This window comes from Ranitomeya imitator, chromosome 1 (assembly GCF_032444005.1).
Source record: "Ranitomeya imitator isolate aRanImi1 chromosome 1, aRanImi1.pri, whole genome shotgun sequence".
Taxonomy (NCBI): Eukaryota; Metazoa; Chordata; class Amphibia; order Anura; family Dendrobatidae; genus Ranitomeya; species Ranitomeya imitator.
The window spans coordinates 939,900,728-939,922,177 of record NC_091282.1 but is presented as its reverse complement, the minus strand read 5'-3'; the positions used below and the strand labels follow the sequence as shown (position 1 = coordinate 939,922,177).

The following is a 21,450-nucleotide window of genomic DNA, read 5'->3' as shown; positions in this document are numbered from 1 at the left end:
GTGGTTAAAAGTCATTAAATAGATTACAAAGTGTCTTAAATTTGCTTAATTGAGTATTGAAAAGATGATTAAATGATGGTTACACTTTATTTATGCTAACTTGTATAGTGTCATCATACTGTATACTACAGACATATACAGACATTATCACTTGAAAGATATTCTGTCTACATTAAAAGATATATTTCATAATTTAATCAATCATGGATTAAAAACATCTTTTTCACTCCCTACAATTTAAATGTACTGGTACCACATATTGCTTAACTGTACCATGCAAGTAAGAATATTGTATTGTGCTAGCTATTCTGATAACAGAGGGCAGCAAAAATGTGTAAGTTTTAGGGTATGTGCACATGACATCTTTTTCAGGTGCATGATGCCTGGAACCCACTTATAAAAAGCGCACAAAGAAAAAAAATATGACGAAGACTGAACATTATACACACCAATGTAAAAACGACTTGCTGGGCATGTGTTCTGTCTTAATTGCTTCAGGTTTAGGCAGTTAAAAGAAGTAACATTTTCATTCTTTGGTTGGCTTCCACTTAGAAGTTGCTTGCTATTTGGAAAAAAAAAATAAATAAAAAAAAAAAATAAAAATAAAACAGCCAGCAACTCTAAATTGTTGCCAGAAAAAAAATCAAAGACGAAGACTCTTTGGAAAAAACTTCATCAATGTTTTCCTGAAGTATCTTCGCTTTGGAAAACTCGGGGCTGTACTGGTGTCTAACGGGTGCCTTGCGCAAATATTCTCAGGAAGGAAAAAAAAATATGCAGTTTTTGTCAGGTACTATGTGTAGCCGTGTAAGCAGTTTGCCTACTGTACATCTACACAACTTAAGATATAATGAGGGTATAATATACAACTATAATCTATAATGTTATACTCTAATCATACAATACAGGGGTATAGAAGATTCTTGCGATTAGTGAATGTTGCCTCTTCCAAGCTGACAAGATCAGGAATCTCTTCGTTAGATGATGACCAGGGTTAGGTTCTTCAAAAAGTCAGCACAGTCCGGATACTAGAGAGAAAATACATTGGTTGAAGGCACCGACCGTACAAAATATCAATAGCAATTTTTTTTTACTTTAAACTTTTCTGTTAAGGCTTCATATAATATATCATATAGTGGACTTTAACCCCTTCCCAACACTGCGATTTTCTGCTTTGTTTTATTTTTCTGCTGCTCTTTCTTCCAAGAGCCATAACTTCTTTATTTCCCCATCTATATAGTCCTATCAGGGCCTGTTTTTTTGCTGTACGAGATGTACTTTTAAATTGACACAATACATTTTACCAAGTAATGTACTGGAAACGAAAAAAAAAAGCAAAAAAAAAACGACGACATAATTCATTGGTGTTATTCACAGCAAACCTCCGCTGATGTTTCAGTTTTTTCTTTTCACAACCCTTTTAACTAATTTTATGTTTCTCCTACGAAGTCCAGCTGGTGCCATATTCATGACCGGCACATGGATCTTTAGTAGACCTCCAGCTACTACTGTTAACCACTTAAATCTTTGATGGAATTAACAGCTTTTCTCCACTTGTGGCTGTGAAAGACAGAGAATGGCTGAATGACATCTGCCAATATAGAAGCTCAGTCATAGAGCCTGCATGAAAAACAGGCAGCTGTCATTGGATGTACCAGTTAGCAGGACATGTTACCAGGTCAAAAGTGGACAGATTTTACGATTTCTATTCGGTTTACTCCACTGAACTTTCCATGTTTTTTTAGTTTGTTTGCCTTATATAAATCTGACAAATTGATTCAGCGATATGGGCCTTAATTTGATGGTCATTTTTATGGTATTGCCATTTTGATTTGATGTGAAGAATTGTGTTACCAGATCAAAAATGAAACCTAAAAAAAAGCCCTTTTACAGCTGTGTCAATGGAAAAGAGAAACACAAAAAAGGTGGAGCTCACAGAAGATAGGGAGGAAACAACAACAAAAATATTAAAAAAAAACACCTAGGAGTCAAGAGTAAAAAGAAATGCTCGTGCTGGGATTACAAATGCTTGTTCAAAATGTCAACCATTTATTTAACACTATTATCGACTAAGTCCTTTATATATTTTTATGTCAGTCAGCACGATGTGTATATGGGCTCATGCAAACATCTATAAGGCTATGTGCCCACGTTGCGGATTTTTCCGCGCAGATTCAGGGCGTTTTACCTGTGGATTACCTGCGGATTTAACATGTTTTTTTTGTGCGGTTTTCACACCTGCGGTTTCCAATTATGGAGCAGGTGTAAAACACTGCGGAATCCACACAAAAAATTGACATGCTGCGGAAAATAAACCGCAGCATTTCCGCGCGGTATTTTCCGCAGCATGTGCACTGCGGATTTGGTTTTCCATACGTTTACATGGTACTGAACAATGTGTGGAAAACTGCTGCGAATCCGCAGCGTCAAATCCGTAACGTGTGCGCAGAGCCTAAAACTCCGCCAAAGCAAAAACCGCAATGCACAAAAAGGTCACAAGCCTCCCAACTAAACCGCCTCATATTTGTCCAAGTGGAGTGTGGGTTGAGAGATCCGGACAGTCCATACTTGGATGTTTGCATGAACCCCTACACAGACCACCAGATTTGTCTTTTAGTAAAATAGAAAACTCCATATCCTGGCAGGAACAATTAGTGTTACTGTGTATGGATTTATGGAATTTAATGGCAGAAGAGGATCGATCACCCAATTTTCCATGTGTAGCTGGCAGGACACATTATGTAATATTGGTTGCAGAGCAGAATGCATTTTTTCCTGCTATCTCTCTTTAGTGGAGAGATTAGCAAAGTATTTGACACCTAATGAGTTAAGACTCACTTGGATGTAACTAAAGTTAACACATTAGGTGCCAAATGCTTTGATAACAGCTCTGCACCAGAGATGCAAGCTAAAGAAAAAAATTCAACATTGAAGTCCCTGTTGGTGCTTGTGTCCAGGTCCACATGAAAAAAAAAATAAAAAAAATATAAAATGGTGGCTGGTCCTCTTTAGAAATTTTGAAATAAAAAAACAAAACCAGGTCTTAGAGTTTTTAAAAATGCATATTTTAAAGACATTTACTGCCCGCTGTATGGTATATTATTTATGCAAACTATGTCTATTTTGGGGGGATGTTTATATATTATAGGGTGGGTTACAAAAAAATAAAAACAGAACTTCCTTTTCCGTTGTGTTTTTTACAGGATAATGCTTATGGGGGCTCATTGATCAGTCACAACTGTTTGTGTGGCCCATAGCGCCCACTCTGAGCTCAGCTTTTATTTTATCAGGGTAGTTGGAGAACTTAATGAGACCTATCACAATGTTCTCTTCCATTTGAGTGGCACAATTTTCCTTAGGCCAGTCTCACACGTCCAGATAATTCCGGTACCGGAAAAATCGGTACCGGAATTATCCGTGTCCGTGAGCTCACGTAGGCCATCCATGTGGCACACGTGTGCCGCCCGGAGCGCACAGGAGACAGCGCTAGAGATAAGCGCTGTCCCCTGCATCTGGTGCTGAAGCCGCCATTCATATCTTCTCTCCAGCAGCGTTCGCTCCAGAGAAGATAAGAAAAATCCTTTTTTTTTGTGTTTAAAATAAAGATCCCTGTCCCCGATCCCCCTCCCACCCCCTGTGCACCCGCCCCCCTATGGGAGGTGGAGCCGCATATTCATGACTAATCGGCGGCCCCACGTGACCGCTCATACAGGAGAAGCTGCGGCGAGGACAGGACGCTGCGAGGGAGCCGGGTGAGTATTTTATTAACAGTGGGCGGGCGCACAGGGGGTGGGAGAGGGGTGGGGACAGGGATCTTTATTTTAAACACGAAAAAAAAAAGTATTTTTCATATCTTCTCTACAGCAAACGCTGCTGGAGAGAAGATATGAATGGTGGCTTCAGCACCACGCCGGGGGGGGGGGGACAGCGCTTACTGTAACGCTGTCTTCTGCACGGCACACGGACAGCGTCCGTGTGTGGTACGTGTTTTACACAGACCCATTGACTTTAATGGGTCCGTGTAATCCGTGCACTCCCACGAACACCGACATGTCTCCGGGTTTTGCACACGGACACGGTCCGTGAAAACACGCTGACATGTGCAGAGACACATTGATTTCAATGTGTCTACGTGAGTCAGTGTCTCCGGTATGTGAGGAAACGGTCACCTCACGTACCGGAGCCACTGACGTGTGAAACCGGCCTTAGAGTTGTGAGAGAATGTGTCCAACATACTCTACTCAAAGAATTGGTGATCTATGTATACGCCTTTCATTTACAGAAACATAGGACTCTTTCTAGCAAAAAACAGTATACCGTAAATGGTTTGGTGCCGAAGTGGCATAACATAGGACATAGTCAAAAAAAAAAAAAAAAAATTAGTTCCATTTTCTTTCATAAAAACGTGAATAATAGTGGTGTACATGGACATCTTTCTGATATTCAATGTACCGATCCTGAGTATAGTGTTTATAGCAGCCAGCCACAAAAGGGTTCAGTTTTTTTGTAAGCCATCCTATATTTATTAAAAATATTCATAATTTTTTATTTTTTTAAAGAATAGAAAAAAAAAAAAAGTATACCTTTTTCCTTTGCGTAAAAGTTCAAATGCTTCATTGATCTTCTCAAATGGTAATTTGTGAGTTATCAGTCCGTCAAACTCAAATTTCTTATTCACATAATCATCCACAAGTTTTGGCACATCATCTTTACTTTTCCAACCTGTCCCAAGAGACAGAAGCTATTAAAGTAGAAGATTGCTAAGAGTTATATTTCCCTTTTAAGGGAAATTCTCGCTTTTGGCTTTAAAAATGCTGCATATATTAAGCAGCTTTTGCTGCATTTTGACAGTTCATGAAAATAAAGTTAGTTTTTTTTTCACCATAACCACTGAAAAATTACCATAACTACTAGAGTTATTATTATTATTATTATTATTTATTATTATAGCGCCATTTATTCCATGGCGCTTTACATGTGAGGAGGGGTATACATAATAAAACAAGTACAATAATCTTGAAAAATACAAGTCACAACTGGTACAGGAGGAGAGAGGACCCTGCCCGCGAGGGCTCACAATCTACAAGGGATGGGTGAGGATACAGTAGGTGAGGGTAGAGCTGGCCGTGCAGCGGTTTGGTCAATCGGTGGTTACTGCAGGTTGTAGGCTTGTCGGAAGAGGTGGGTCTTCAGGTTCTTTTTGAAGGTTTCGATGGTAGGCGAGAGTCTGATATGTTGTGGTAGAGCATTCCAGAGTAGGGGGGATGCACGAGAGAAATCTTGTATGCGATTGTGGGAAGAGTTAGGCTAGATTATTGCTGCAGATGTGTAAAAATGCTGAATGCTCAAGTTCAGTCAGCAGAGTTTATACCAAGTTTTACAGCCGTCCTGTGATATAGCAAATTTTATTGATCCATTCGATTTTTGTAACCTATAAGTTTAGAGAAAGGATTTTTTATATAACGCATTACCTCCAAAAACAGCTCCGGCCAGAACTCGCCCAGTTAGAAGACACATTGGATCTAATGTCATGGTAGCATCTGAAGGAGCCACACCTACAATCACAGTTTTTCCACAGCCAAAGTGACTGGATAAGAGAGCAGATTTCTAATGGAAAACATAAAAACATAGCCTAGCATTAACAAATAAAGCTTTTATGGTTACAGCACATGTAAGGCATCGGCTTCATTTAGTGTCTATGGGACTGCCAAGGGCAGCGCTTAACTAGTCACAAACAATGAATAGAGTGGAGGCCATGCATGATGACAGAGTCCAGGATGGGACTGCAGAGCTCAGCCCCGATCTCAGAATCGGTGGTAGGAGATCCATTCAGTGCTCAGACCCCCAGCAATAAGCAAGTTATTGTTTATTCTATGTGCAGGGAATTCACTTGCTTTTTGAGACTATTCCATTAATAATTCATGTTAAAGCATGCCTGACATTTCAGCCAACTTTTTAGAATAAACGGTTGGGTGTGGACATGAGCAATAAGATTAGTTCTGCTCATTATATGGCTTGCATCCTGAGTTGATCAACAATTTTTCACTCCTACAAGCTAGATCTCTATTTTTCAGTTGTTTCAGCACTAATGGGAGCAGACTAGCTGCTATGATGTATTCCCTATGCCTATAGATTTCTTCTGTCCTATATCTTTGTAGCACATATACAGAAGCAGCAGCATACAAAAAGAAATGTAGAGTGTAAATGTAAATCCAACACTGGGTTGAAATATTAGAAAGCAGCACGTAGTTTCTAAAGATTACTTTAGAGCAGTGTTCCTCAACTCAGTCCTCAAGAGCCACCAACAGGTCATATTTTCAGGATTTCCTTAGTATTGCCCAGGTGATGGAATTATTGCCTGTGCAGGTGATGCAATTATCACCTGTGCAATACTAAGGAAAAACTGAAAGCATGACCTGTTGGTGGCTCTTGAGGACCAGAGTTGGGGACCACAGCTTTAGAACATCACTTATACCTTTTTAATGGCAGCAGTATTTTGTTTCTCCCACAGATAAATCAATCTGTGCTTCACATACACTCTGCACCTCCTTCCTCTACTTTCACAGTCTTCAGTAGAACTTGGCAATTCACCTTGACCAAAATGGATTTTAGTCCTTTCAGAGTGAATGAAGAGTTCAGAATGCAGGGGAAGGGTGTAAAAAGTGACTGAAAAATGGAGGAATATGCAAGTTTCTCTGACAACATATATTGCAATGTTTCTTTTATATGTTTGTACTACAGTTTTTTGCAAACAACTATGTCATAAACATACCATGACTCCAGTGTTTCCAATGACCTCAAAAGCATAGTCCACCCCATCATCATTCTTCTCTGCCAACACTTCATGGATAGGGCGGTCATAATCTTTGGGGTTGATACATTCAGTGGCTCCGCACTCTAAGGCTTTTGCAAATTTCTCACTATTTATATCAACTGCGATAATTTTAGACGCTCCGGCCACTTTACATCCAATAACCACCGACAAGCCGACTCCTCCCAAACCGAACACTGCACAGGTAGAGCCGGGTTTAACCTGTAATAAGTACAAACAGTAAAAAATTTGCTGTAGCTGTAGGTATTGTGCACACATACAAATCTGTGATATACATCACCCAGTTTTATACACTGCTCAAAAAAAATAAAGGGAACACTTAAACAGAATATAACTCCAAGTAAATCAAACTTCTGTGAAATCAAACTGTCCACTTAGGAAGCAACACTGATTGACAATCAATTTCACATGCTGCTGTGCAAATGGAATAGACAACAGATGGAAATTATTGTCAATTATCAAGACACACTCAATAAAGGAGTGGTTCTGCGGGTGGACAACAGACCACATCTCAGTACCAATGCTTTCTTGCTGATGTTTTGGTCACTTGAATATTGGTTGTGCTTTCACACTCGTGGTAGCTTGAGATGGACTCTACAACCCACACAAGAGGCTCAGGTAGTGCAGCTCATCCAGGATGGCACATCAATGTGAGCTGTGGCAAGAAGGTTTGCTGTGTGTCAGCGTAGTGTCCAGAGGCTGGAGTCACTACCAGGAGACAGGCCAGTACACCAGGAGATATGGAGGGGCCGTAGGAGGGAAACAACCCAGCAGAAGGATGGCTACCTAAGCCTTTGTGCAAGGAGGAACAGGAGGAGCACTGTCAGAGCCCTGCAAAATGACCTCCTGCAGGCCACAAATGAGCATGTGTCTGCACAAACGGTTAGAAACAGACTCCATGTGAATGGTCTGAGTGCCCAATGTCCACAGATGGGGGTTGTGCTCACAGCCCAACACCATGCAGGATGCTTGGCATTTGCCACAGATCACCAGGATTTGCAAATTCGCCACTGGCGCTCTGTGCTCTTCACAGATGAAAGCAGGTTCACACTGAGCACATATGACAGATGTGACAGAGTCGGGAGACGCCATGGAGAGCGATCTGCTGCTTGCAAAATCATTCAGCATGACCGGTTTGGCAGTGGGTGAGTAATGGTGTGGGGTGGCATTTCTTTGGAGGGCCACACAGCCCTCCATGTGCTTGCCAGAGGTAGCCTGACTGCCATTAGGTACCGAGATGAGATCCTCAGACCCCTTGTGAGACCATATGCTGGTGCGGTTGGCCCTGGATTCCTCCTAATGCAGGACAATGCCAGACCTCATGTGGCTGGAGGGTGTCAGCAGTTCCTGCAAGATGAAGGCATTGAAGCTATGGACTGGCCCGCCCATTACCCAGACCTGAATCCAATTGAACACATCTGGGACATCATGCCCTGCACCATCCACCAACGACACGTTGCACCACAGGCTGTCCAGGAGTTGGCAGATGCTTTACTTTAGGTCTGGGAGGAGATCCCTCAGGAGACCATCCGCTGCCTCATCAGGAGCATGCCCAGGTGTTGTAGGGAGGTTATACAGGCACGTGGAGGCCACACACACTACTGAGCATCATTTCCTTGTCTTGAGGCATTTTCACTGAAGTTGGACCAACCTGTAACTTCATTTTCCACTTTGATTTTGAGCATCATTCCAACTCCAGACCTCCGTGGGATATTAGTTGTGATTTACGTTTATCATTTTTAGGTTTTCATGTTCTCAACACATTCCACTGTGTAATGAAAAAAGATTTACAACTGGAATATTTCATTCAGTGATATCTAGGATGTGGGATTTTAGTGTTCCCTTTATTTATTTTTTTTAGCAATATAAGAGATTTAATTAAAGTTACATTAAAAAGTTAAGAAGTGAAGGACATAATCACACTAGATGTGATGCAGACATTTCTGAAGCTGAAAACCTACTCCAATGGAATAGGGTTATTCTGCAGGATGTATATTGATTTTTGCAAGCTCTATTCAGATGAGACAGTCACAAAGCGGTTTGTCATTACACATTAAGACCTTAGAAATTAAAAAAAAAAACCTTTCAGTGAATAAGCCAATTTTGACCAGGCTCAGCCCCATCTTTCCAGTCTTACATGTTCACTTCAAATGATAACTTTGGAATGCTTCTGCATATGGCAGTAATTTTTTTTTTTCAAATGACACAATACTTTGTTGTTATTGGTAACTTTAGGTTAATGTTTTGAGTTTATGAAAATGTAAAAAAAAAAAAAAAAAAAAAAAAAAGTAGACACATTTTTGCTCTAACTTTTTTATATCCCTAGAGGCTCAGTTTTTCGCATACTAGTACTATTTGTGTTTTACATAGAACTTGTACCTAGAGTCAATCAGGCTGTTCACATCTGTGTTATTTTTTTTTTTTTTTTTTTGCAGAACAAGTTGTCCCTTCAAAAGCTTGGAAAGATATCCAATTTTGATCAAAGTCACGAATCAGTCTTGCTAGTAACAGTCTAGCCGTCCAGGTTGTTATGATCCGTTCCACGGTTTAATCCTGTCTGCCCTTTTTCCGGGCAGATCATTTCAAGGGTTAACTTTGCCTGATTCTGGGTTCCGGTTTGCTATTTAGCTCCCATGCATTCTGCTGGTGGTGTCAGCTATAGTTCTGCCTTCGGTGTGAGAACCTGACTCGTAGCTTTTGGTTTGTCCTGCTATGATCCCTGACTTGCCTCGTGTCTGTTGTCTCCCTCTGTCTGCCCTTTTCCCAGCGTTTCACTGTGTTTCGGTTTTTGATTCTCTGGTTTCTGACTTGGCTTGTATTCAGACTCTCTTCTGCCTTCTGACTTTGTCTTATCCGCTTCTGAACCTCCTTGCTTGTTTCTGACCACGTGTATTGCTTATCCCTTTAGTACTTCTGTCTATTGTTGTTTTTTGACTTGGCTTGTTTGACCACTCTCTCGCCACTTGGTGGCACCTATGCTGCTGCTCTGTGGTGCTTCTCGGTGTAGGCAGTCTCACTTCCCTCTCGAGCTCCCTCTGGTGGAGGTTGCGTTATACTGCACTGCAGCAGCATGACATGTACTCTCTTTTTTCATGGACTGTACTGTTTGAAAGTATAAGCCTTAGAAACCTCCATTTTTTTATGCATACAAAATAGGAAAAAAAAAAGTTGAAACTGACAGGAAAATATGGCACTGAATAAACTCCTGAAAATATAATCAAAAACACTGATGAAACTCAGACCTTTTTTGTGTTCGAGTGAAATCAACGATATATGATTGAGACCTTAACCCTTTTGAGCCTTCATTCTTCAACTTCTTCTAAGAGCCATAACTTTCTAAATTTTCCGTCCACATAGAAATGTAATTTTTGTTGGATGATCTGTAGCTTTGAATGCCTCCTTTCATTTTACCATAAAACGTACTGAAACTCGTGAAAAAAAAACAAAACACCTCAATTCTGGCATTTACATTTTAGAACGCTTTCTGATCAGGTTAAGCAATTCCATATTTTAAAGGGGTTGTTTGATTTAACCCGTTAATGACCACCGATATGTCTTCACTAACCTGAGATCTAAGAGAATAGCATCCACATACAGGTGACAATCCAGCAGTTGTCGGCTGTACAGTATAGCTGACAATTTGCTGCATCAGCCACTATCAGTGTTGGCAGTGTCCATATCTGTTTAACCCCTTAGATGCTGCTGTCAATTATGACTACATCACAAATGGTTAAAAGAGTGTGGCTTCTCCTTTATCCCCATTGGCACCCTGAGACTTACAAGTCACCCAGATCTATGCACGTTTATTCTTTTTGAATATACGTGCAGAGGTAAATATGGTCTTATGATTATGCAATAGTGAGATCGTGCCTGGTAAAATTACAATACTTCATAGATCTGGGCACCTTGTAAGTAATAGTGGTTTTCTGGCCGCATTAATAACTGAACCTGGTATATATTATTGTAAAAGTCTTACAGGCGATTCAGACAAGTAGTCATGTATTTATGCACACTGGCACTTTAACATTGGGGATTTTCCTCTCAGGCAATTCATTGGACATAATACCCACAAATTGGTCCAATTATAATTAATAAATTATTTTTGTACTTATTTTACTATTAAGCTTACATTAATTGGATATCTGCACTGTTATATGAAACCAGTTACTGGATTGGAGGCATCTTGCATATTAGGAACAATGTATATGTTGAAGTATGGGTATTTTCATTTGTTATAAATACATTTATATGTTGAACCAAACATTCTGTGGCCTGTTAATAACATTGAGGGCCCTTGTGTGAACTAGAAGTTGCACCAAAAGCAAGGAGAGACAAAGGTCCTTGTCAAGTTCTGCTTGCAAAAACTCTAATTTGAATCAAATAAAACCAGAGTATATTTAGCCCATAGAAAATATTTTTATTTATACCATATTGATGCCCCAAACATGCCAATTATTCAAATTAACCAGATATGCTGCAAAACATACACATTGAGAAGCATGTGACTAGCACGCCTCCTTGATTAAACACACCGAGTCTTCTCTATTTAAATATGTCCATCGCCTTCCCAACAAATGCCGCCTGGCGAAGATTACATTAAAAAGTGCGTTGGGGTGGTGGAGACAACACACACACCAGGGGTCATTTTCATGTAATTCTATTTTCTTTACTAAGTAGCTATATTTACAGGAGGAACACATGAGCCTTGCACACAGTGAACCAGCCTATAGGGAAATGTTCACACCACCAAGAGACTGAAAACACCAAAAAAAAACAGTAAAAGCAAAAAAAAAAAATACTCGTACAGGTATTATACATATGACCAGCTTTTTAAATACATCAGATAGGGATTACATACATTAGTTAGGACTGCTCTAATACGGGTATACCTTGACGTTTGGTAGAGCGGCTTAATATACATTTTTTGCAAAAAAAAAAACGTATCAACCAAATACTCTGTGTTTTTCCATCTTTTTACTAGCACTTGCTGTTTACTGTGATTTTTTTGCAACAGTATTTTTGGGTTTTACTGTGTTTTTTTGTGTTTTCATGTATTTACAGGTTAAATAGGTTATGGAAGGCTTACATTTATTAGATTAGACTACAGTACTCCAACACCAGGATTTTTTTATGAATTGTTACCAACATGTGTATAAGTGTTTAAAGGGTTGCACGTAAGGACAGCAGCCTCTGCTTAAATGTTTTTTCATCAAATTGATCCCAATTAATGTTCTATTGCAAAAAACTCTAGGATAGAATAATTTAAAAGGTGGGTCAGCTACCATATGATAAGTTTAGCACCACTCCAGGAAAATATGCTTTTACCCTAGAATAAATCTTGCTCATAGCATGATCTCTGGATTCATTCAGTTTTTAACAAAATCATTGATGAAATACTAACCTCCAGAAGTTTCAGACTCTATAAAATCAACCTGAATGCTTGAAAAGCTGGCTGCCCTGATACATAAGATATCTCCTATTGGGAAGTCTCAGGAATCAACCACGGCTCAGCTGCGAGAACAACAATGTCTTTGGCCAATAAGGAATTATTGCAATAGATAGAGTTTGATCTAGATGGATTTTTGACATTCTTTGAATCATGAAACTTGAACACATACGTCAGGCTGAACTTCCACAGGAATGACATTGTATCCACCGTTAGTGGAATTTACTCCAGAATGAGAGTTCAAAATAGCCACTGCCATTCTGATTGGAGATGGAGATCTGGTCCCTCCTTTATAGTTTATAGATGCCACCACTGTGGTATCATCTGTTCACGTTTTTATAGAGAATTTTGATATGTGAGGGGGAAAATGCTGTAATGCCAAAATGAATGGCTCAGAGATCTCTGAGGTTAGATAATATATCAGGCTCTTGTTTGGCTAAAAACCCTCCAGATAAGTCCCCAATCCTAGCTTAGAGGCATCTATAGTAATTTATACCACTAGATGAGGGAAATACATCTCCCATATACAGTTTGAGTATTTAGCCACTAAGCAAGAGGCTCTTTACTTCTGACAATAGTCTACATAATTTTCCCAGATTTTCTGGAGTCTTGTCCCATTTGCTCAAGAAGAACAGCTGGAGAAGTTTTAGTTTCTCTCTAGTTGCTTCCATGTGAAGGCCTACATGTCATGCGCTCATTTGCCCCAACATGTGACAAGTGGATTTTAGAAGAACCCATCTTTTTGAGAGCAGAAATGTTACTGCTTGAAGTACAGCAAATGCTGTGGATGCTTCGGACGAAAGGAAATGGCAAGATCTTTGTTTTTTTATGAGAGATCCCTGTAGATGGGAGAATGGATTTCTCCTAATTTACCATGCATCCCAACTTCCTCAGCAAAGGGTTTGTTGGAATGGTCCTGAAGAGAAAATTTAAATGTCATCAGGAGCCAGTCAGCCAGGTAAGGGACAACATAAATATGAACTGTTTGAGAAATGCAATGAACCTGTGACCTGAAGATGTCTTATTGTACCCCTACCGAAATTCTTTTTTATTGTGGTTCAGCATGAAAACTATGTGTAGACATGTTGTGAATTCTGTTGTCGAGCTCCCTCCTGTGGTCGTGAATGGTACTTCGGTGAGTTCTGTCCGTGGGCTCCCTCTGGTGGCTGTGAGTGGAGCTGCTGCTTCTGAGGTTCCTTACACAGGTGACGGGGTTTATCCTTTGGTTTGCTGCTCTATTTAACTCCACTTAGATCGTTACTCCATGCCAGCTGTCAATGTTTCTGCATTGCTTCAGTTCGCTCTTGGATCTTTCTGAGACCTGTCTCTTCCTGCAAGAAGCTAAGTCCCCGTTTGTTATTTTCTGTTCATGGTTTTCTAGTCCAGCTTGCTTTCATTATTTTGTCTTGCTAGCTGGAAGCTCTGGGATGCAGGGTGGCGCCTCCGCACCGTGAGTCGGTGTGGAGGTCTTTTTGCACACTCTGCGTGGTCTTTTGTAGTTTTTGTGCTGACCGCAAAGATACCTTTCCTGTCCTCTGTCTATTTAGTTAGTCTGGCCTCCCTGTGCTAAAACCTGTTTCATTTCTGTGTTTGTGACTTTCATCTTAACTCACAGTTAATATATGTGGGGGGATGCCTTTTCCTTTGGAGAATTTCTCTGAGGCAAGGTAGGCTTTACTTTCTTTCTCTAGGGCTAGCTAGTTCTTAGGCTGTGACGAGGCACCTAGGGAGCATCAGGAGCGCTCCACGGCTATTTCTAGTGTGTGTGATAGGATTAGGGATTGCGGTCAGCAGAGCTCCCACATCCCAGAGCTTGTCCTGTTTGAGGTTTAACTATCAGGTCATTCCTGGTGCTCCTAACCACCAGGTCATAACAAGACATGACTCTTTGGTCTGAAAGACATCATAACAATATTACAAATAGAGAAAAAGGACCAGCACATCTAAGCTAGTGTGAATAAGTGCCAGCAAGTAAGACCAGTAAGGTTGTACCATAATTTACCAAGAATGATTACTCTAGAACATTGAAACTGCGGAAACACTGAAAAAAAACGCTATATAATGTATAGAAAATATTAATCTGCAAAAAAAGGAATTTACTTAGCACATAGATTGGCCAATATATGCGAGCCAGATTGCAGCATCAAAGTCTGAGAAATGCCATGACTTTTGTGAAAACAAAGTGAGCCAATATACGGTAATTCCGAAGGGAACAACCTGTGACTTGAAGATGTCTTATGGTACCTGTTGTGAATTCTGTTATCGAACTCCCTCCTGTGGTCATGAATGGTACTTTGGCGAGTTCTGTCCATGGACTCCCTCTGGTGGCTGTGAGTGGAGCTGCTGCTTCTGAGGTTCCTTCCACAGGTGACGTAGTTTATTCTTTGGCTGGATGTTCTATTTAATTCCACTCAGATCGTTACTCCATGCCAGCTGTCAATGTTCTAGTACTGGTTCAGTTCGCTCTTGGATCTTTCTGGTGACCTGTCTACTCCAGCAGAAGCTAAGTCCCTGCTAGTTATTTATTTGTTCATTGTTTCCTTGTCCAGCTGGCTATCATGATCTTGCCCTGCTAGCTGGAAGCTCTGGGATGCGGAGGTCTTTTTGCACACTCTGCGTGGTCTTTTTGTAGGGTTTTGTGCTGACCGCAAAGATACCTTTCCTATCCTCAGTCTGTTTAGTAAGTCTGGCCTCCCTTTGCTAAAACCTGTTTCATTTCTGTGTTTGTGACTTTCATCTTATCTCACAGTCAATATATGTAGGGGGCTGCCTTTTCCTTTGGGGAATTTCTCTGAGGCAAGGTAGGCTTTATTTTCTATCTTTAGGGCTAGGTAGCTCTTAGGCTGTGAAGAGGCGTCTAGGCAGAGTTAGGTACGCTCCACGGCTATTTCTAGTTGTGTGTTAGGATTAGGGATTGCGGTCAGCAGAGCTCCCACTTCCCAGAGCTTGTCCTGTGTGAGTTTAACCATCAGGTCGTTCCGGGTGCTCCTAACCACCAGGTCATAACAGGTACCCCTACTGCATTTCTTTGTTATTGTTTTTCAGCATAAAAATTATGTGTAGACATGCATATTTTAGGTCTGAAGGATATCGTAACATTACCTTGAGGAATGGAAGGGACCGACCGAATAGTCTCCATTTTGAGGTGCTTCTTTGCTATTCTTTTGGTGATTTATCTGAGGTCTCTGATGAGTAAGAATTTCCCTGATTCTTTGGGAACTAGAAAAGACCCAAGAATAAATGCCTAAAGGACTTCTCCTGAGAAGAAATGTTCACAATAAATTCCATTGACGATTCAAAAGCTGTGTGTCTCTGCTCTGGAAGGCAAGGGGTCACTATATATTGGTCTAAAGTAAGATATGAGATCTTGAAAGAGTAACCCTGTTTCATTAGGTTTAAAGAGAACCTATCACTAAAAAGATTTTAATTTAAAAGCAGGTGTAACAACATTAATAATTTTGCTCTTTTGAACACCATTATAGGGTCTATCACAGTGATCAATAGGAACCAATAGGCAAAATTTCCTATTGTTGCCGGAGTACCAGTTGGCAAATCTTAGTGGGTGCACTGCGCATGTGCCTGCCATTTTTTTTCAAGGAAGATTACACAGAGGCCTGGGGAACAGAGCAGGAGGGACCAGGTGATGGCAAAGTTTTCGGGTGGACCCCATTTCTCTCTTTTCTGATATGTTAGATCATAGCAGAGGAAAAAAAAAAAAAGTCTGATTTTAGATTTAAGTGATCGCCATTATTCAGTGAATGCACACACAATGCTGTAGGAGCACTGTGTGCATATACTGTATGGGTTCTGTGGGTATACTGTATAAATGTGTGCAGTTTCTGTATCTGCAATATGTAGTGTAAATATGCAATGTGTAGTGTAGAGATCTGTGCTCACTCGGCTGCGGTTGAGGTAGGCACACAAAGCGGTATTGCTGAAATGTTCAAGCAAGTTTATTAAAAGTCCATAAACTGCTCTGGCTAGAAAACAAATAAACAGCCTTTTCAGGCACAAAGTGAAAAACAGAAAAACGGTCCATATAGTACTGCGGGTCCGCCTGCTCAGGTCAGTGTCTTTAGCAACACAAACTGGAGGTCTCCACACCTCTGCCACAGACACTGAATGAGAGACTCCACTTCTATTTTATCTGCCAAAATATGCCCCTGAAATGGCCAAATAACTTTTTCAGCACTATGAGTGCTGGAGCATACTTCTGAGCTCACATCACTGCAGCTAATAGCCAAGATGACACTAAAGGTACCGTCACACATAACAATATCGTTAACGATATTGTTGCTTTTTGTGACGTAGCAACGATATCGTTAAGGAAATCGTTATGTGTGACAGCGACCAATGATCAGGCCCCTGCTGGGAGATCGTTGGTCGCTGAGGAAAGTCCAGAACTTTATTTCGTCGCTGGACTTCCCGCTGACATCGCTGGATCGGCGTGTGTGACACCGATCCAGCGATGTCTTCACTGGTAACCAGGGTAAACATCTGGTTACTAAGCGCAGGGCCGCGCTTAGTAACCCGATGTTTACCCTGGTTACCAGCGTAAACGTTAAAAAAACAAACACTACATACTGTAATTACCTTCCGCTGTCTGTCCCCGGCGCTGTGCTTCTCTGCACTCCTCCTGCATCCTGTGTCATCGCCGGTCAGCCGGAAAGCACAGTGGTGACGTCACCGCTCTGCTTTACGGCTGACCGGCGCTGACAGTGCAGAGGAAAGCAGAGCGCCGGAGGACAGACAGCTGAATGTAAGTATGTAGTGTTTGTTTTTTTAACGTTTACGCTGGTAACCAGGGTAAACATCGGGTTACTAAGCGCGGCCCTGCGCTTAGTAACCCGATGTTTACCCTGGTTACCGGGGACCTCGGCATTGTTGGTCGCTGGAGAGCGGTCTGTGTGACAGCTCTCCAGCGACGCTGCAGCGATCGACATCGTTGTCGGTATCGCTGCAGCGTCGCTTACTGTGACGGTACCTTTACAGTAGAGAATGTAGAGAAATATATATAATATAATGCTGGGAGTGTCACTCTGTCCGAAGCCTTTATAGACTGCACAAGCGTCGGCGAAGTCTGGCGCCCACAGAGTGACGCTCCCAGGAGATCACGGTATGCGTAAACACTGAACGCACACCGCGATCTCAACCGGAGAGTCAGGGACGCGCCAGGAGGGTGAGTATATTCACCTGTCCCCGTTCCAGCGCTGCGTGCGGCTCAGTCTCCCGGGTCCTTTGCTGTGACGTTCACAGTTCAGAGGGCGCAATGACGCGCTTAATGCGTGCCGGCGCCGCCCTCTGACTGACCAGTCACAGCAGAGGACCCGGAAGATGGCGGCGCGCAGCGGTGGAACAGGGCCAGGTGAATATAGCAAGTGCTGGGGGGCCTGAGCTAGCAGCGATACTGGCACCTGACCCCCACAGCGCGCCGGTGTCCCCGCCTGCTCAGGCCCCCCAGCACTCGGCGCCCAGCGACGATAGGCGAGTATGGTTTTTTTTTATATATATATCGCAGCAGCATACTGGGCATCTACAATGGAGCATCTTATGGGGGGCATATAATACAATGGAGCATCTTATGGGGGCCATCAACCATAATAGAGCAGTGTACGGGGACATATATTATGGAGCATCTTATGGGGGCCATAAACCTTTATGGAGCAGTGTACGGGGGCATATACCATGGAGCATCTTATGGGGGCCATATACCTTTATGAAGCCGTGTACGGGGGCATACACACTGTAGCGTCTTATGGGGGCCATATACCTTTATGAAGCAGTGTACAGGGGCATACACACTGGAGCATCTTATGGGGGCCATCAACCATAATGGAGCAGCGTATGGGGCCTATGGATGGGAGAAGCAAATTAAAGAATTGTGGCGCAGGATGGGAGCAGCACATGACAGAACAGGTGCACAGGATGGGAGCAGCACATGACAGAACGGAGGCGCAGGATGGGTGCAGCACATGTGAGCATGGGGGTGCAGGATGGGAGCAGCACATGTCAGAATGGGGGCGCAGGATGGGAGAAGCACATGTCAGAACGGGGGCACAGGATGGGTGCAGAACATGTCAGAATGGAGGCACAGGATGCGTGCAGCACATGTGAGCATGGGGGCGCAGGATGGGAGCAGCACATGTCACAATGGGGGCGCAGGATGGGAGAAGCACATGTCAGAATGGGGGTGCAGGATGGGTGCAGCACATGTCACAATGGGGGCGCAACATAGGTGCAACACATGGCAGGATGGGGACGCAGGATGGGAGCAGCACATGTCAGAATGGGGGTGCAGGATGGGTGCAGCACATGACAGGATGGGGGGGCAGGATGGGAGCCACACATGACAGGATGGGGACGCAGGATGGAGCAGCACATGACAGGATGGAGACTATATACCAATATAAATGCTCACCACCCGGGCATAGAACGGGTTATATATATATATATATATATATATATATATATTATATATATATATATATATATATATATATACACACACACACACACCACCAAAATGTTAGGTATAACATATATTTCATACGAAAAAACACCAGTTCAGAAGGGGCTGTCCAAGTAGTGGAAAACCCTTCTAATAGGGATGAATTATTCTGCTGAAAACTCTAAGGGTATGCTTCCACGTGCAGTAAACGCTGCGTGTTTGATGCTGCATAGAGACGCAGCGTCAAACACGCAGCGCCCAGATGTTACAGTATAGTGGAGGGGATTTAATGAAATCCCGTCTCCACTATGCGTGGTAACACGCACGCGGCGGCCCTGCGTCTCCGGACATGCGGCGCGTCTTTTAAGATCGCAGCATGTCCATATACCTTGCGGCGAAGCTGCGTAGCCGCAAGGTATAACACAGGGCCCTATGGTGGGGTGCGATGATCCCGGATGTGTGCTATGAACACATCCGGCATCATCGCGTCCCAGAAAGGGGGCGGAGCTTAGCGCGGAGCGGGTTTGCCGCTCCGACTAAATCGCCGGCCATCCTGAAGGCGGACACATACCCTAATTGAGCAGTTTGCTCCAATTTAGCCAGTGCCTTAGTTTTATGTGAAATTACGTCAATGGAATGTTCATTATTATGCTCAGTCATCTTTCCAGAGCATAAGTGTAGTGTGGAAAAAAATGTATCTTGATACCTTTCCCATCCTTGCAGCATCCCCATACAGACCTCCGCTCGGCTCACTATCCTCTTTCTGTCTTCACTGCATGCAATGTTCCCTTACTGCAGCTTCCCTCCACACTAAAAATTACTTCACATGAGACCTGGTAGCCTGCTCCTTAGGCAATGCCTATCGTCACATGATGCTGGAAGCCTCAGTACAGAGTGAAGATGCAAGAGGATATGGTTATGGAAGAAATGAGATGCTGGAGAGAGCTGTGCAAAGGACTGGTAACCGGACAATTGACATATATAGATACAAAATCGAAACCCCCTTTATACACATTTTTAAATATGAGTAAACCACAATTACACTTCAAAAACATACTGATAGGGAAGCCTCAATGGGGACATTGCTGATAATGTCTGTTAAGTGTTGTGGAATTAATGGCACTACATAAGTGATAAAAATAATATCTAGAGAAGAGAGATACATACAGGCGCTTCTCACAGCAAACTTGGCTGACCTGAACCCCATAGCTACTGTAAACTATGGGGTATTGTCAAGAGGAAGATGAGAGACACTAGACAATGCAGACGAGCTGAAGGATGTTATCAAAAGCAACCTGGGCTTCCATAACACCTCAGCAGTGCCACACGCTAATCGCCACTAATCCAGTGCATTGGTGATCCCGTCACATGCTCGTGGGTCACCAACGGGTTGTCATGACAATCAGAGGTCAAGTGAGCATCACTGCTACGTACAAAGCGATCTGATCACCACCTGTGTGTAGCAGAGGCGATCAGATTATCACGCTTTCTAGTCTCCCATGCAGAATATTGAAGCATGAAACAAAAAAACACTAGTTTTTAAAAATACTGAGTAAAAAAAGTTCAAATCTCCCCCATTTAAAAGAAAAAAAAAAAAAATTATACATACACAGTACAGATCAAATGTTTGGACATACCATTTAATTTAAAGATTTTTCTGTATTTTCATGACTATGAAAATTGTACATTCACACTGAAGGCATCACAACTATGAATTAACACATGTGGAATTATATACTGAACAAAAATGTGTGCAACAACTAAAATTATGTCTTATATTCTAGGTTCTACAAAGTACTCTCAAAAATAATATAAACACGAGGTACATACGGTTTAAATCATAAAGTAGACCTCAGAAACATTATAAAACCACTATTTATTATTAAAATCAAGGCGACGAACCCAACCCATAGTGACCAATAAACAAAAACAAACCAAAAACAACATGTGCTATAAAAACACCATTGAACTAATGGGGATGGCTATATAACCCTAGTCAGGTAAGCTAGATGCTTTCCTACCTGGCTGCGGAGGTAGACACCCTAGGGGGAACGTACTATCTGTTGTTCTGATATAGGCACTTTCACCTACCGCCATAGGTGTCTATTATTTTCCTTGTTTGTTTTGGGGGTATAGGCTTTCCCTAGCATAGTAGATCTCTGTATAGTACTAGAGGATCCTTTAGATGCTGGGTAGAGGTGGTCATTAGTCGATATAGGGTACACTAGGGCCCCCAGGGACAGTCATCGTGGAGCGGGGGCGCCAGTACGTTCCCCCTAGGGTGTCTACCTCCGCAGCCAGGTAGGAAAGCATCTAGCTTACCTGACTAGGGTTATATAGCCATCCCCATTAGTTCAATGGTGTTTTTATAGCACATGTTTTTGGTTTGTTTTTGTTTATTGGTCACTATGGGTTGGGTTCGTCGCCTTGATTTTAATAATAAATAGTGGTTTTATAATGTTTCTGAGGTCTACTTTAGGTTCTACAAAGTAGCCACCTTTTGCTTTGAAGACTGCTTTGCACACTCTTGATTGATGAGCTTCAAGAGGTGGTCACCTTCAAGAGGTGGTCATTGTCTTCCAACAATCTTGAAAGCGTTCCCAGAGATGCTTGGCACTTGTTGGCCCTTTTGCCTTCACTCTGCAGTCCAGCTCACCCCAAACATCTCGATTTGGTCAGGTCTGGTGACTGTGGAGGCCAGGTCATCTGGCGTATCACCCCACC

At 42.2% G+C, this 21,450-nt stretch overlaps 1 protein-coding gene across 1 annotated transcript in view; it reads right to left on the bottom strand.

The window, feature by feature from the left end:
• Positions 1-68: 68 nt before the first annotated feature.
• The window catches only part of LOC138655733 (alcohol dehydrogenase 1-like), an 89,587-nt gene continuing 68,205 nt past the window's right edge, over positions 69-21,450 (bottom strand). Inside the window, exons 6-9 of the mRNA XM_069743618.1 lie at positions 6,773-7,033; positions 5,472-5,607; positions 4,584-4,722; positions 69-1,028 (exon numbers count right to left, since the gene is read on the bottom strand). Of these exons, the coding sequence (XP_069599719.1) occupies positions 1,004-1,028; positions 4,584-4,722; positions 5,472-5,607; positions 6,773-7,033 (561 nt within the window). The 3' untranslated portion in view covers positions 69-1,003. The remainder of the gene's footprint in view (positions 1,029-4,583; positions 4,723-5,471; positions 5,608-6,772; positions 7,034-21,450) is intronic.